Source organism: Tubulanus polymorphus, chromosome 5 (assembly GCF_964204645.1).
Source record: "Tubulanus polymorphus chromosome 5, tnTubPoly1.2, whole genome shotgun sequence".
NCBI lineage: Eukaryota > Metazoa > Nemertea > Palaeonemertea > Tubulaniformes > Tubulanidae > Tubulanus > Tubulanus polymorphus.
This window is the reverse complement of record NC_134029.1, coordinates 7,079,982-7,096,661: the sequence shown is the minus strand read 5'-3', so window position 1 is coordinate 7,096,661 and position 16,680 is coordinate 7,079,982. Positions and strand designations below refer to the sequence as shown.

The following is a 16,680-nucleotide window of genomic DNA, read 5'->3' as shown; positions in this document are numbered from 1 at the left end:
CGTTCCTCGGTGGAAGTGGTTCTCTGCAGATTATCCTAGCCGAGGTATAGCGCCGCGCGTTACGCGTCAAAGTTAACATTCCCTGGCTGTAGAAACTTGTAAAGAAAATAGAATATATATGCACAAGGCTGTAGGAGCCGAATGAAGAAAACCGACGTCGCGGGCGTGAAGACGGCATTGGAAATTGGGAAAATGTATAAGTGGTATAAGATATTTGAAGAAAGACATCGTGGGTGTTTTGGTCGGAATTACGGAACCACGCCGACCAAAGGCTTCATGAAATCCAAAATGACGCAAGTCAAGTCACTGAAAGCTGCTGTTGAAATTCATCGACCTAAAAAGTTCAAGATGCAAATCAACCATGAATGATTTCAATGTAACACGTAGGCGTCAATAAAATTATGTAATCGTAAGCCGCTCTGGCAAAGCGTTCCTTTCACGATAAACTAAGACGGTGATCTAAGAATGAAAAGATTTATCAGAATGTCGCCGGCAGCGAATGTTGAATTATTTCGGATGATTGATGCTGTTTCGCGTTTAGGGCCTTTTTATGTGCTTACAATTTCGAGTGTCAGGAAAATAGCGCTGTCTTTGAAACTTATTTCTTAACCGTACGAATCTGTATCTTTCCTTTTTCAATAATGGTTTACTGTTTACTTGATTTGATTGTGTTCTGGTTACAGAAAATAGTTAAAATGGTCTTTTAAAGCATCGTCAAATCTATCTCTGGATTTGATAAAAGATTGTTCATATGTGAAAGATATGACCCGATTTCACATATTCGAACATTAATGTAACTGAACTTAGTGGTATTGATTACTATGGCTACGTCCACCAGTTGCATAGTCGAAACTTAAATCCATAAGTGGTCTCAAATTCTAACACTATGGTCATAAGTCGTTAGATTGGCTATAGAACTAGCTGTGACTACGCAACTGACTCCAGGCCTGTGGGACCTAGCGAGGGACATCGAATTTTGACTCGACAAAAGTCACCTACAAAGCTACCATGAACTCTAGAGCCCACCATCGCGTCAATAATCAAACAGCGCTAGAAGAACGGAACAAGCCTCAATATTTCGTTTCATATTCAACAGCTTAAATATGCAAAGCAAGGAGCAGAACAATCTCGTGTTGATATTTTGAATTATTGACAACTTATTTGCGTGACACCACGAACAAATCCTCAATTGAATTCATCTAAGGAACGAACATTTTACGATGAAAATATGTTTATCTTCAAAGGGGCTAAAGTGTTGATAACGGTGATCCGGGTTTTCTCTTTCAAATTGTACCCGATAATCTGAGTACGGTTATTAATTTTTGCAACGTCAACGTGTCCAGGAATAGCTGATTGTATGAATTGTATTAATTCAATGCTTTATAAGTACATATTGCTACATATCCGTAGTTTTGACATTCACGCTGTTATACGATACCAGTGGGTTTTATTAGCCACAATTTGCATTTTATTTACTCAAATAAGTTGCTTATTTACAAATAATAGCCGAAGTTCGTGACGATACGTCGTTCGTGAGGATACTATAAAACTGTTTGCGTGCGAGTCGCTGGAACACACAAACAAGTCCGACGGAGACGGTACATAACAAATTTACTGAGTCACATATATGGTAATTCTAAACATTACAAACTGCATTTCATTTCATTGAATCGGAAACTTTCTGTTATGTCGTTGTCCAGATCTGTGAAAGTCGTGACTTGGCCAATTTGTATATCCTCAGACCGAGTTCCGAACATATGAGCATTGACTAAGTTGGAAAGGTGCAGTGGCCGAGTGGTCTAAGCCGCCGGTCACTGGTCTCGTCAATTCAGGTTTTATGGTGGCGACAGAGTTTCTTGGTCGAATGTTCTTCTCTGGTCTCTCCTCCATTGGGAAAAAGAAACATCGAACCCACTTAGAATGCCCTGCATGGCGCCTAGCGGGTTGAGGGTGTAAAAAAAAAGTTCCGAACATTCCGTAACAAGAATGTTTCGACTTCGAAGCGCGGGGACATATTTTGGTTTACGGGTATATCAAAATGAGGTGGCTTCGAAAATAAGCAGCTTTAGAAAAAATTGCAGCTGTGTTGTCGTGGCTGGTAGTAAAGTATGTCTTAGTATACTATGGTTTTCACGATAGGTGTGCTGATATTTGGTATATAGATCAAACTTAGTCAATGCTCATTGTGCTATTTGAGTGCAATGTTTTCATTTTCCTTTGACGAAGAAGGGAATGTTAGATGCTAGCCTACTGAGAAACTGTAACAGAAAACACCAATATCATCGGCCTGGACCTGTCATACAGTTTATTTCACGGAAAAGATGTCTGTCTCCTCCGTATATGTCCCACAACATCAATTTCATTTGATTCATTAACAATTAGCTCGGTTCAAAACCAATTGCTAATTAGTATAATTGATTAGACGTCACCGCGATAATGATAACCGCATCTGCAATTTTTTACTGAGGCAATGAGCTTTTTTGGAAGTGTTCTATACGCACTAGGCTCGAGCTGTCTATATAGATCTTTCTTTATATGGGCATGAAATTACTAAAATCGACATGTTCCCATGATTCTTAACGGGGGCAATATTCATTTGGCATTACGAATGGAAAACGTAACCGGCAATGTTACAACTATCAAAGATTGATGGTTTTTATTGTATGTACGTTTATACATACTACTCATTAGAGTGGAACAATTAATTACATGAATAATTAACGAAATTGTTTGCTATTGGTACATATCCATTAAATGAGCTGGTTCATTGATGCTGTGTAACGGTTACTTTTATCGGAATAATACAGGATCCGGTTCAGTTGTGGGTGAGAGTTAACTCTGAGTTAAGATTAGTTCATTTTCAATGTTTTAACTCGGGGTCAAATCTTAACTTACAACTGTGGAAGGAACTGGGTCCAGGGTGTCTCATAAAATGTGTTACCGAAGTTTTAAGATTGACTATTCATTAACTATAATTTAAATGACAAGTGATCATTTAACAATAAACACGATGCAACAATTCTTTAATATTTATTGCTTTGGTTCAAGACCATTTTCATAGCCATTCAAAAAGACGCAAGAAGTGCTCATCCAAGCAAGGATATATCATTGCATTTCAATATTCCATCCTCTCCAAAAAATTAATTTCAATCTGATTTAATGAATGATTAATCCTAAAGCCTCGGTAACACATTTTCTGAGACACCCTGTATAACTATGCAGTCACGCTGACTTAAATTTGACATTTCAGTAGGTTAGTGCCCTATATTTAATCGGCCGCTCTTTTCACTTCGCAAACCGAAAAAAAAGACTTTTCTTTCGATGAAATTGATATTTTATTCATTCGTATTTGGTGATGTTGGTAGTTTTTCGGGTCCCTTGGGGATGCAAGCGTGACCTGTAACATCGACGGAAGTTCCGGGGTGATGAGACGAACGCCTCGCTCTACTGAATAAAACAACCGTAGACTATACGTCGGGGCTATTTTTAAAAGTAGAAATTTAATTACGCGCCTTTCGTAACGAACGTGTCAGATAGAACAACGTCCCGATGGAGATGTCTCAATTTATCATGTCTTTTACTGCGAAAAGTGTCATCCGTTATCATCCTTAAAACAGTGAAGAGATATGCGATTAATAACACCGGTTTGACAGTATATCTACGTCACTGTGATTCAGTGAATCAAGAAAATGCCGTTAATGCATTGACACCTCTGGGTTCAGTCTGACGAAGCGGTTGTTCCTGGTATTTTTTTTCGATTTCCCCAGGATATAAGTCATTCTCGTAAATATACGCCCTTATTTCACCGAGGCGTCCGAAAAAAGAACAGGCTTGTAATACTTTCACATTTCAGTCTCTTTATCCGTTTGCTGATGGAGCACCCGCCAAAGTAGACGCGCGTACAGGTCTACACGCCGTGAGCGACAGTTTCAGTTTCAGTTTAGTTTATTGCTCCATATAAAATGAATATAATGAGTACAGTATATTCAAATTACAATTACAATGACAAGATGGTAGCATACATAGATACATATGAATGAATGAATGAATAAATGAACACTTTATTTTTCAAATATGATTTACAGCATAGTGTACAAAGCATAATACAAAATACAGTAAATTAGACTTGGAGGGGCCTGTAGAAACTAAGAAATAGTTTATATAAAACAGGTCCCTCAAAAGAGAAAAGTGAAGAAGAAAAAAAAGAGAAATACAATAAAGAAAAAATATGCTCCCAGTCAACCCTTAACACACAAAATGCACACATAGTGAACTATGATAACAGCTTGATTAAGATGTAATCATTTAACAACCCAGTTGTTTTCTGTAATATTTCAATAACTACATGTATAATTTTAGTTTGAATTAGAGGATAACTATATAATGTAATCAAGCACAAAGTTGCTTTCTATACTTTCTCAGGAACAGTTTAGTCCAGGTTTTTAGATTTTCACTGATGTTATTCCAAAGTAAAGGGCCGGATACTTTTACTGAAAATTGAAACACACAAGATAAGGACATGTACCTACACGTACCCGTCCAGATACACATGTTACACATCAATATTGATAAGTGATTTCACAAAAAAACGGCTGACAATGACCAGAGGTTCTCGGTGATATCGAGAATTATCGCGTTACGAGGAGTTTTACGTCGCTAAAGATGAAGAAATCGCTCTCGATTGCAAAACAAAACGTTGTAACGCATATACGACAAGCCGTTGAACCAACTGGCCAAGCCGGACACTGGTCTATGGGTTAGCATCCTTGCCTTCTTCGTTCACGACGCCCGGTGTCATAGAATCAGATGCCTCTGATGTCAGATGCCCCAACCCATAGATTGACGAAGTTAGTCGAGTCATATGAGGCTGCTGAACCTAACCCTAACCCTTAATCCTGAAATCTATTGTACGGGGCATGGGAATAAGGGGATTCTATGAAACGGGTTCGATCGCGGTGAGTGCGCGTGATGTCACTGTCACGTGATTATGGTTTACGGTTTCGACGCACGGCCAGAAAAACCGCGTAACACAATATATAGTCTCAGTTCGTGTTGTGAAAACATTGTTGAATGAATTACTTTAGTACAAGTAAATATTTCTAACTCAATTTCTTTATTACATGTTTATATACGTAAGTGTGGGATTTTCTATATCAACGCCACTGCCCTTTTCATTCAACCCTGACATCTTACGCGCGTAGTCTATCTATTTATACGAACGACTATATTTACGAGCGTTATTTTGACATCCGCATTTCCCTTCTAAATGGGCAACTTTTCCAGTGAAGAGATTAATAAGCAGACGCTAGGCGATCGGCGGCTGGCGACTGCGCCATGCGCAAAATCATAATTTTGATTTAGTCTGGTGCTATTACGGAGTTAGTAACTACTAATCATAGCGAACGCGGTATGTTTTATGACGTTACCTCCGGGTTCTATAATACCATCTAATATATCTCTAGGAGGGCAATATCCGCTGGCATCGCAAATGACGCGCTGGCATACAATAGTCGTTAACATTGAGAATAGTGTCCTATACACCGAAAACAAATGCCCGAAATAACATCCTATCATTGTCCTTACGTTCGAAATGAAATGTTAAAAATGATAGTTTTATATTGAAAGGAGCAATTCTCACACTGCATATTAGTCCATTAGATCGTTATATCGGTGGAGGTGTTCGGTTATCTTGTATTCCCGAAACCACGCTTCACTTTCCCCTAAACGCACACGACACAGAGAGACACGGAAATAGGAGACGGAAACATGTTTGAGCTTTTCCCTGTGTCGTATGGATTTAGGAGAAAGAGGAACATGGTTTCAGGGACAACGTTTCCGAGATGAAACACGCTTTTTCCGTGTTGCTGTGTTTCCCTGCGTCGTGCTTACGTTTTTGGTGCATAACTTTCCGTTTCGGGTGGTTATGAAATATCCACATGCATATCAATGCTCCACGTTTAGCCATCGCAATTTTAGTCTTACTTTCGGTTCATTAACTTGAAGTTTTAAATTGTGTTAGCACGATAATCATTCCCATAGTTCTTATGTAAATGATAAAAAACATCGGTCGGTTCTGAATGATTTCTATACTTTTTTGTGTGCACCTATTTGTAGAGTTTGTGTTGGAAAAATTGCAATTTCATTCTGCAAAGAATGTGCGTTCCGACCAAATGAAAGTGCCAGATAAGTGTAGAAAGCCCGTTCGTTATGAAGCATGCAATCCAATTAGGCATTTAGTAATTTCATTAATGCATCTTGGTTGAGTTCATGTTCAGAAGTTGCTCCGAGGACAATTTTTCTATTCATCGCATTCCTATCCAACACATTCGCCATCTACTGGACATCAATGCTATTTCTACTTGACATTTTTTACATTTTGCTACAGTATTGGTGAATAATTTCAACCATTTTATTCAATGTTAAGCCGACCTACGCCCGCCTTAAGATACATACGAATAGAATAACAAGATTTCTAACTTTTAAACACGCATTGTTATTGTAGAAAAATCAATTTCTGCGTCTACAAACACATGCCCCCATGAACGCATGGCATGAATAATTTGGATCGTTTTTGTGTATCTGAATGAAAAGGACACGAAAGTTAGTACAACTTCAATAGTTTTTCTGGAACTAAAAAACTTATCACTGAAAAAAGGACTTACCGAATTACCGCAAGGAGATAGATCTGGAATCGAGGTAATCTTCACGCATTTGCAATCTCCCCTTATTATTTCACATTTCGTGTTGGGTTTAAAAAAATCAGGGTTGCTCTGCAATAATTTTCCAATATCAAGTGTTAAGATATGCATGTACGTGAGTGACGATTAACGGAGCCTCGAAAAGGAAATTATGGAAAAAATGTTACATCAGTCTGTTATAATATTTTATCGGTCGTTTCCTTTCGTTCACTGTTCTAGTTTTAGGTATGAATTTGAAACAAAACCACAGAATGAAGGTTTCTCAATATGAACAGTCAACATACGTACCAAACAGGGATTGCCGATTATTTCTCCGTCAGCAAGGGAAATTCCTGAAACATTATATAAGATAAACTAATCAAAGCTGATCAAGAAATGTAGGCTCTTTTGATTCCTCTGCATGATTAGTGGTGGACACATAATTGTAATTATATCAATAACATTTTACCTGATAGATTATGAGAATATTTTGTTGAAACGAATACATTATATTTTTATTAGTATGTTATTACCTGCAAAGATGACGCAAACGGCGATTAGTTTGTACATGTCTGTAGTACTTGAAAACAGTTACAACTGATTCAGCGTGAATATTCGCTGTTTCGATGCAGGGGCGCGCATTTATATACGTTTTGTCGTGAGATACGTACGCTTATCAATTGTTAATGGTATCGGCAGATTTTTTTTCATAATGATAAACTCAGAATTCACCAGGTGTTGTAATAACTTCGGTGTCAACAAGGCACTTTTGATTCAAACATATCTGCTATTTTGCGATAATACGCAGCAGCGTCAATGCACTTTTTGCGTATCATTTCGAACCAAATTGTTTGTAGTAGGTGAATATCATATTTTTTACCGATAAAGCTATCATCGAAGTGAATTCTTCAAGAAGATTTTTTACTTTTCAAAACCAGAGTGAGTGTAGTCCGAAAGCGGAAATTTTAGATATCTAGACTTGAACACTGAGCTAAATCGGACGGAAAAGACCATTTGCTGTAGTTTTCTTTTTCTTTTGTTTGCATTTCCAATTATGTGGCGACGAGAAAAATTGAAATTCGACCAAAAAGCTTTTTCGATTCGCTTTGGCCTCGTGATGTTCACTGTTACAAATGAAGAATACATGGAAGAATACAGAAAAAAATAAAATCACCAATAAAAAATCAAATTCATTGCTCGTTACGTATTACGTTATTTTATTAGAAATCCTGTACGAATTCATTTCCTATACACATATAATATATTCACAGATCTTCATAACATTTTTACGCACATTCATATATTTACAGTCGATGAGTTGAACTGTCGTTTTGGTGGCTGCATTTGGAACAGGGTTTGAAAGAAATCTCATCTTTCACTTATATCGACATAAAATGCGTGAAAACAAAACGTTTGGCGATACATCCGTTTATAGTTCCCTCGTCATTTCAGTCAGAGCCGATATTTTTATTCGTAGAAACGAAGAAATCGAATTCGATATTCACGGGAACAATAGCTCTGGTTTTTCTTCTATTAGTTTTATTGTCAGGCAAATGCAAACTACTTTTTACAATGCCGGTTGTTTTATGAGGGATTTTACACTTTACAACTGGCTAGTGCAGTTCGTAGACGTGATATAAATTGGCTAACAAATCCACCCAGTCTGGTCGCCTGCCACCATGAGTCAAATTTGATCAAATCGGTAGAAGTTTCAAAATATTGATGACGTCATATTCACTTCCCGTTTAGCGTCAGAGTTAGCGTTATAGTCAGTATTGGGTGCCGTCAACACGGCTGAGTATGGTCCCGGTAAAGATGGTTGATTAGGATGCGGCGCTGAATTCGTAGATTTTGCCGGCGCTGGTGGGTTCCACTTATTCTGATTATCGGCTGTCGATTTATCTGAAAAATAAAAACCAATATTATACATATAAAGATCATCATTTTCTAATAATCTCTGGCTGGCTGCTATTTATGAAAGTCTATAGATGTGGGATATTTCTGCACGTGAAGTGAAACTAATGTAAAGTGAATTGATTTCGGGTAATTTTTCTACATTCTGTCATCACTTATCTAAGGTTAAATACCCCTGTACTCCAGTTATTTACGTCCAATCTTTATTATGATAAGCGCGCGTCTCAAAAATACTGGGTTCACTGGGTTCGAACGATATCGATCGTTCCAACCGAGTCTGGATGCGAATTAGACTTACTTTGTTCGGATTTGGTATCTTTTTGATTTCCAGTTAGTTCCTGTTTGACGTTACCGCTGCTGTTTGTCGCCGTTTGCTGTGCCGACGGCTGTTGCTGTTGTTGCTGTTGTTGCTTCGCTCGCTCCATCTTGCGGAACTTCGCGCGACGATTTTGAAACCAAACCTGTAAAAGAAAATTCATTCGATTCATTAACCTTGACCTCTCGATCTTAACCCGGATTCAAAAAGAACTAATTGATTCATAACGATGAAACGTAAAATCAGTTGCGATGTAGTTTGTTGTACGGGTGTGGTGTGTGGGTGCGTGTGTGACCCAAAACGCCTAGCTATTTACGACCTATGTAATGTGACCAGTCACTCGTTGCATCTTACCGGCCTGGCCGGGGTGAACATTAGGGGAAGTTTAGAAATTATTGTGGTTTTGTGTGTATTTTTGACACGGTCAAAATCTGTTTTACGATACAATGCATACACGCTTGCCGCAGCTCCGGCGCATTTTTCGGCGCATTTTTGGCCAGGAATGCGGCAGATTCGATGTTTTCCTTCGTGTGTGCGGTGGGCTTAACCCTTAACCTGAAGTTCATGACGTTACTTCATCTTTCCATTTTACTGTCATTTCCCTCAACGAGATATAATAGATGTTTTGAAATATATATTCCTACTATAGAAAAGTTTCAAAACTGTAAAAATAATCCGGCTTTCCAAAAAATGTGAACTTCATTTTCACGACTGGTAGGAACGTGATGACACTATGAGCGACGGTGAGTGTAGGTCGACGATTAGATTGAACATAAATGCGAAACTGTCAATCAAAACAAACGAGTTGGCGGCTTGATAAATATTTCATGCGGACAGTATTTTTTATTGCTCTGACGAAGAGCGGCGGGAAATTGATTCTTAATTTTACACTTGTGAATCGAACGTTAGTCATTTGTGCGCGGCTAGTGAGAGCGCCTAATCTGATTAGTCCACGAACAGGCAGCCGACCGAATAATGGTCTGTCGTCTATACGGAATACGGAAACAAATATAATTGCTGACAATCTAAGATATTGCAACGCTCGACGGCAGGAGCCGAACGGGAGGGGAAGAGTTTGACATTTTATTGTGATTAGACCGTCGAATTATCTCATATCATAACGATTTCATTAGCCTAAGTGTGCGTAGCGACCGCGGCCACACGAAGCGCGGTCGTAAATTGACTGCACGGTGCACAACATCCCAAAGAGACTGCGCATCATTATCTCACTGCGTATAGCCCGAACTCGAGAGACATGTATTTTATGGACTGGTGAACTCCCCGTGGGCATGTAGTAATGATGCTTGTAACGATCATGATAAAATGATCCCAACAAAAACATGCCTCGTTATTTCGTATGTAATATGTAAAAATATGACTAAGGGTTTTGAATACATTATCAGAGTCGTGATACTATGTGATGGAATGTTCAACTCAACTCGTGAAATAGTTCTCAGATATGTCATTGAAAATACGTGTAATTTTTATATCATTTATAGATCATATATATTTTTCGGATTGATCTGCAATATTTTCCCCCAAAATCATTTACCTTTGCCAGAGAATTTCAACGAAAATATTTTCATATATAAGATGAAATAAACATGGTTGATCATGATTAATCGTTATGTTCAATTTACCTGAACTCTGGCTTCTGTAAGATCGATTTTCATAGCTATTTCTTCTCGCGTATATATATCGGGATAATGCGTCTCGGCGAACGCTTTTTCCAATTCTTTCAACTGCGCGCTAGTGAAAGTAGTGCGTATTCTGCGCTGTTTGCGTTTTTCGGGCGTGATACTGGCATCGTGAGAATGCGAGTACATCTTGTACGGTAATCCCGGCAGGTAGTCTGAAAAGAGAGAGCGGGGAACATTGAAAAAATGTTGAACATAACGCTAAAACCACAGTACAGTAGTACTCGTTTAATTCGGATTTTTTCAATCCGGATTTCCACTTAATTCGGATGAAATATTTGGTCTATTTAACCCGGAACCAAGTTAACTATCATCAATAATTCGAATTTTGCTTAAAGCGAAGAAATTTGGGCAGTCCCTAGTAATCTGAATTAAGTGAGTTCTATACTGTCTATTAATTCAAAATACCTAATTATAAGGTAAATCCACCAAGAAGAGTGAACTTATATAGAACAGGATGATATAGGATACACCCGACATATTGATTCGAATTAGATATCCAGAATTTTCATAATTTCTGATTAAATTGCTTTTCTCTCGGGCTTTCAATGATGTGGGTGTTCCAAAGCTACGCGCTCATTGCTAAAACGTACACTGTAATAAGATGATGTTTATTATGGTAATAATTGAATTAACAATTCTGAATTGGTGTACAATAGCAATAGAATTCCAAAAAATTCAAGATGGAGGGACGGGTGAGGTTCGTGAAGTTTTCAAGTCACCCCCATACACACAATCATTAAGAACGATTTCTACTTCATTTTTGAAAGTATTAATGCTCCCTAGAACTTTGGTCGTGATCGTGGGATCCACGAATAAAATTAAATGCTTACCAGATATTTTGGATGGCTTCTCATAGTCAGTCGATAGTTGTCCATAGTATGCTTCACCCAAAACTGTAGAAATAAAAAAGATAAGCCTGATGAGATGATTACCAGAAATTGCAAAAATTCGAACTAGCACTCCCGAATTAGAATTTCCATTAAGCGGGAATTTATTTCTATTTTTTGCAGACAGATCGGGGACCTCGCGATCGGCAATGCATTCTCGATTCGTTCTCCTCGGTCGCATATACATCTGGACAAATTAAATTACATTCATCATTTTACCATTCGTTGATGGTTTTGTTTTTCATAGCGATTATCAATTTCTCTTCGTCGGGCACATATTTGTGCGAGGCGGCGGCAGATGGCCGTATTTGCGGGAATCTGCCCGAGTTTTCAGCATTGTTAAACAGTATTCATCGGTCGCAGCAATCTGGCTACGATACGGTCTGCATACCATCTACAATTTCTGGCCTTCGGGTCAAAACACGTTCTGAGGCGTGCGCGCGCGTGCTTGCACCTAAATTAAACTTTCATTTCTCACACACTAGTGCCAGACGACACGAGATGACGGTTGCGTTTATTGCGCCGACGTGGCACACGAAAGCTGTCCCGCCCAACGGGCTAACCGGATCGCGCACGTGCTACTAGCGCGTTCATCAATGCGAGCCACGAGTCGGTACAAAAACACGACCGGGCATTTCTCCGCTTGAATAAATTTGTACAGGATTCTCACAAGACGATTAAATGTCTCGAAGAATTAAGTGGTTCCTCGGATGACAAATAACGCGTGCTCTCTCACTAATAGTGGCGGTGTTTTTCTTCTCGTGATCTACCTAAATAACTGACACGAAATACCGCGATGCGAGGAAAGAAAATACCGCAAGAGACAGCGAAAACAATGCCCCTAAAAAACCTTTCGGTAAAGCGGATATATCGAATTCTTAATACTCTGATAGGATCTGATGGGTTGGTAAAAATGTACAATTTTACAATATATAACATATTATAGATAGAAATAAAAAAACGAAAATATCTAAACAAGTGATTGAGCCGATATGATTATCACAGTAGATTATCTGAATTTACCTTTTTACAAGCATCTATCATATTATTATTGAAATCATCATTACGCCATATCTATCGATTCTTCATAGATAAACATAAAGTTATATTCATCAGTATTAAATCGTTTCAAGGATGATTTTCAATTATTTCATAAAGAATATTTTTCGCTATGTTGAGCGTATTAAATCAACTACTGCGTGTCTTTATATTGGATTGTGCGCACCCACGGAAATAAATCAAATGTAATTTTTGCGCTGTCTGCGAATTATAATACCTTCTGATAGAAGTTTTGAACATTTTCTGATGTATAAAACCAGTTTTCTAACTGACTTTCGTGAACAATTGCATACATAATGTGTGGATGTTTGATACATAGAAATTCGGTATTTGCATTCTTAAATCTATGAAAACAGGACATTGTAAAATTAAGTGATAGACATCTCCTATTTCAAAATGAAAGTCATCAATCGATGAACAATTCGTAAACGGTGTCAAAATGTCGAACTTCCAGGAAGAAAATATCAAAATTTCGCTAGTTACCAAACGTGGAACCACAGTGTCATTAAAATGATTTCTGTTAATCCTTACGGGTTGTGAAAAGTGAATGACGGGGTCGGGCCTAGAATTTGCATTTCGCAATATATTTTATGAATTGCCGTAAATAAAAATTTATATTAAAAATTCTCAAAAGAAATGCAAAGAAATGACGGAATGTGGTGACGAAAAATCCCCCCTTATTTTCAGTAGAACAAATTTGCGGGAATTAAGAAGCGGCTTCGAAAATAGCGTTCTTACTAAAATCATAGACATCTTTTAAACGCAAAAAAGCAAAAATTTAACAATCACCGAATAAAGCGCACGTACTAACTATGATTTCAATTTTATCCGAAAAGTCTATCCGAAAAAAATTCCTTAAATGGACATTTAGTGTGACGGTTTCGTAAATAAAGGCGAAGAGTGAATAAAAGCGCCTTCAATACTATCATGACGATAAATGCAGTGATTAAGTCTTATTGAATAAGGATAATCAGTTATTCTAACAGCGAAATAGCTGCAAATTTAATTTAGCAATAAACAATTGAATAATAATTCGTTACGAAACGATCGACTAACAAAATCAAGCGTCGCTTTTAAACGCGTCGAACGCGTCATAAATCTTGCCAGAAATAAGCGCTAAAAATGACGGATAATTTCGTTACTGAAATCGAGTAAATTTAACCAACCCTGCCTAACCCGGTAAACGCCTGGCTCATGTTGACTAAGTTATCGCCCTAAATAAGTTAGCATGTTCATGTCTAGGATAATCGCATAATCCGACCGCTAAATATGACACCTCTGCAAGCCAAACAAATAATCGAATTATCATGTGCCTTTATTTTATCAAACCCTATATCTAAATAAATAGAATTTCCAGTAAATGTGGAAAAATTATGCAAAATTCCCAGCTTCAAATTAAATAATTCAATTTCTGCGCGTAATGGCAGCCGAGCTCGCCGCGCTAACCAAGTTAAAGAACAGTAAAACAATTTTCGTTTGTCTAAATCGTATTTCAGCCGACAAACTAACGCAGAAAATTCGGTTTACCCACCAGACGGGAAGACAGGCGCTTGATGATGATCCCTTGGTCTCGGCATCATGCTACAGCTTGCTGACGTGATCGAAGGATTGGCGAAACTTCTGACCGCTGTGTTATAACGATACGCAGCCTGCGAGACTTGACCGCACGGGCCCAGGTCCCCGTACGTGCAAGGTATACTACAATTCTGAAGACTGGTGGGCTCCATGCCCGGTATTGAGCAGTTTGTGGGGTCGAAGCCACCCTGGTGATTCAGATACGTGTAATCCATAATGATATTTCTGAATAAGTGTCGAATTCAGACGAGCTCTTCTGGACTGGACTTTGCAGGTTTTATGCCAAATCGGGGAAGTGTTGGAATTTTCTATATTATCGACATCCTCCCGAAGTGTCCCTCGCTCATCCAATTACAAAACACTTAAGATTCATAGCTGTCAGTTATGGGCGGTATTCAGTTCATCTTCGTCACCGTTGCAGCCAAACGCGAATCGGTTGCCTGGAAACCCCACCCCTCCGTGTCGCGCAGCCGCTCGTGTACTGGTATCTACCGCCCAATCCGGACGGCAAACTGTTCATTTTAATTCATCGATGGAGAAATTGCCGAAAGCTTTTGTCAGGTTTTCGGCAAACTTGAACGTTTTTAATCAAATTCCACTTGACTCCGGCGTCTTTCGCGTAATTAAACAGTAGCGAGAGAACAATGGTTTGTCGTTTTATAGAATCAGGCCGAGTTAAGCTCGGGCAAACTGAATTAGGCGCTAAGGGCTAGAAGAGAACTGAATACTAAATAACTATAATTCGTTTGTACACGACTCTGATATAGTTATGCCTAATAATATCAAGTCTGGTTAGTATATTACCCTGTCCTCACAGTCTGCCATTCCTTCAAATGCTCCTATATCAATCGGACGTGCTAGCGCTAAAAACAACATCTTCGAATATTTTCAATTTTTACTTTTCAAACGAAAATCGGTCGTGATAGAAATACATTTCGATAGAATATCCATTCTGGGAATATGCGTGTTATATCCTAACTCGGATTTATCCCGCGTTCGATTCTGTCTGTGGTACTTGCCTCGGTGAGTTTTTAATATACTAATTTTTTGCTTCGCACTTATAGATTCCATATATACATACAGATTCCTCTACAGATTATGGCATCGTTCAAGCATCAGATGTTAAAACCGGCAGTCCGAATCGCAATTCTGTATGTATTCGTGTTTCTATTCTATCAAAGGTTTTATAAAAAATTGCGATTCTTTCGATTAACCTTCCTTATTGCGATTTAGAATTCACCTCTCCCTTCTGAAGTTCTCGATAATGCTTGTACTTGCTTATTGTGAAAGATTATTTTTTGTTTGCCAAAACATTCATCAATATTTTGCATAATGTTTTAACGATCTTATTCTCTGTTAAATTCATTTGAGCTGTCTGTAACACAAAACTATTTCTCAAGATTTTTTTTTCGAAAAGATTCTATACTTTCCACAATCAACCGATTTAGTTAAACGAATTGGGATTCAATCTCAGGTAAATTTTGATAGATTTCAAAGACACGAAACAAAGGTAAAAGACAAGAAAACTGTCGATGGGTTTCGTGTTTGTCCCGCGAGTCTAGAGTTTTTTTCAGGGGACAGTTGCCACACATTCGGCTACGGGATCGGACCACGATTCCAAACACGCTCGCGTATGTCGCTTTTTCAACAAAAGTAACTTGTAGAAATAAATTATAATTACCGTGAATCAAAATCGTTATGAATTTTGGAGGAGGCTAGTAGTTTTCGCTGCAGCTAAAAATAGAACATATGGCAGTTTTATAGTTAGTCACGCACTGCGGACAATGTGTAAATTTCGATTCGTGATCAACAATTTTTCGAGTTCGATCAATGAGCGAAATTCATATCTTTCTCTCTCTCTCTTTCTCTCTGGCAATCATTCAAACCACACACATGCTGTTGGGTTTCGGTCACTTTTCCCAAGCGGTATCGCTAATTCATGCTGACCACGGGTCATTTCGGATCCATTACATTTCCATACCTTCATTTTCATTCAGTAGTGTCGAGTTGATTAATGACCAATGGCCAGTATATTAACGAGCGTGTTGACCACAGATGGGTCACTAATGGCGCATCATGTAATGGCAGGTTATCCGTATCCTGGAGGCTGGACACCTGCTATGTTTTATCACCTGTTTTCAAAGATGTATACAGCGAATAAATCCTAATTATTCCTCTGATATCTGTAATTTGAGTGTCAAAACTTATGGAGAAAAATGGTAAATACGGAAAATAAGAAACAATCACTGCTTATGTTTTAGTGATGTCCCATAATTATTCATAGACCTACGTTTATCAGCAAATTTTAATAGCACATATTTCGCCAAGGTTCGATTAGATTTAGGTAGGTTTCGAATGTTTTTTACCGATTCCAGGAATCTTTAGGCCTGTTCGTTTCGACCATGGAATACGCAGTACCTATTCCAAAATAGCATAATCTGTAAACGGCCGGTAGATATAGTTTGCAATCCAGAATTCCTTTTTCTAAACCGGAATACATTCGATCGAAACGTGGCTTATTTTAGCTTTTCAACGACGAGCGAAAATTAGCT

The 16,680-nt window shown here is 38.3% G+C and overlaps 1 protein-coding gene across 1 annotated transcript; it reads right to left on the bottom strand.

The window, feature by feature from the left end:
* Positions 1-8,388: 8,388 nt before the first annotated feature.
* Positions 8,389-14,343, bottom strand: LOC141906084 (paired mesoderm homeobox protein 2B-like). The gene is made up of 4 exons (XM_074795274.1): positions 14,085-14,343; positions 10,548-10,759; positions 8,890-9,052; positions 8,389-8,579 (listed from the first exon to the last, which is right to left on the bottom strand). The coding sequence occupies exons 1-4, from the start codon at positions 14,341-14,343 to the stop codon at positions 8,389-8,391; spliced, it is 825 nt and encodes a 274-aa protein (XP_074651375.1).
* Between the last annotated feature and the right edge of the window lie 2,337 nt (positions 14,344-16,680).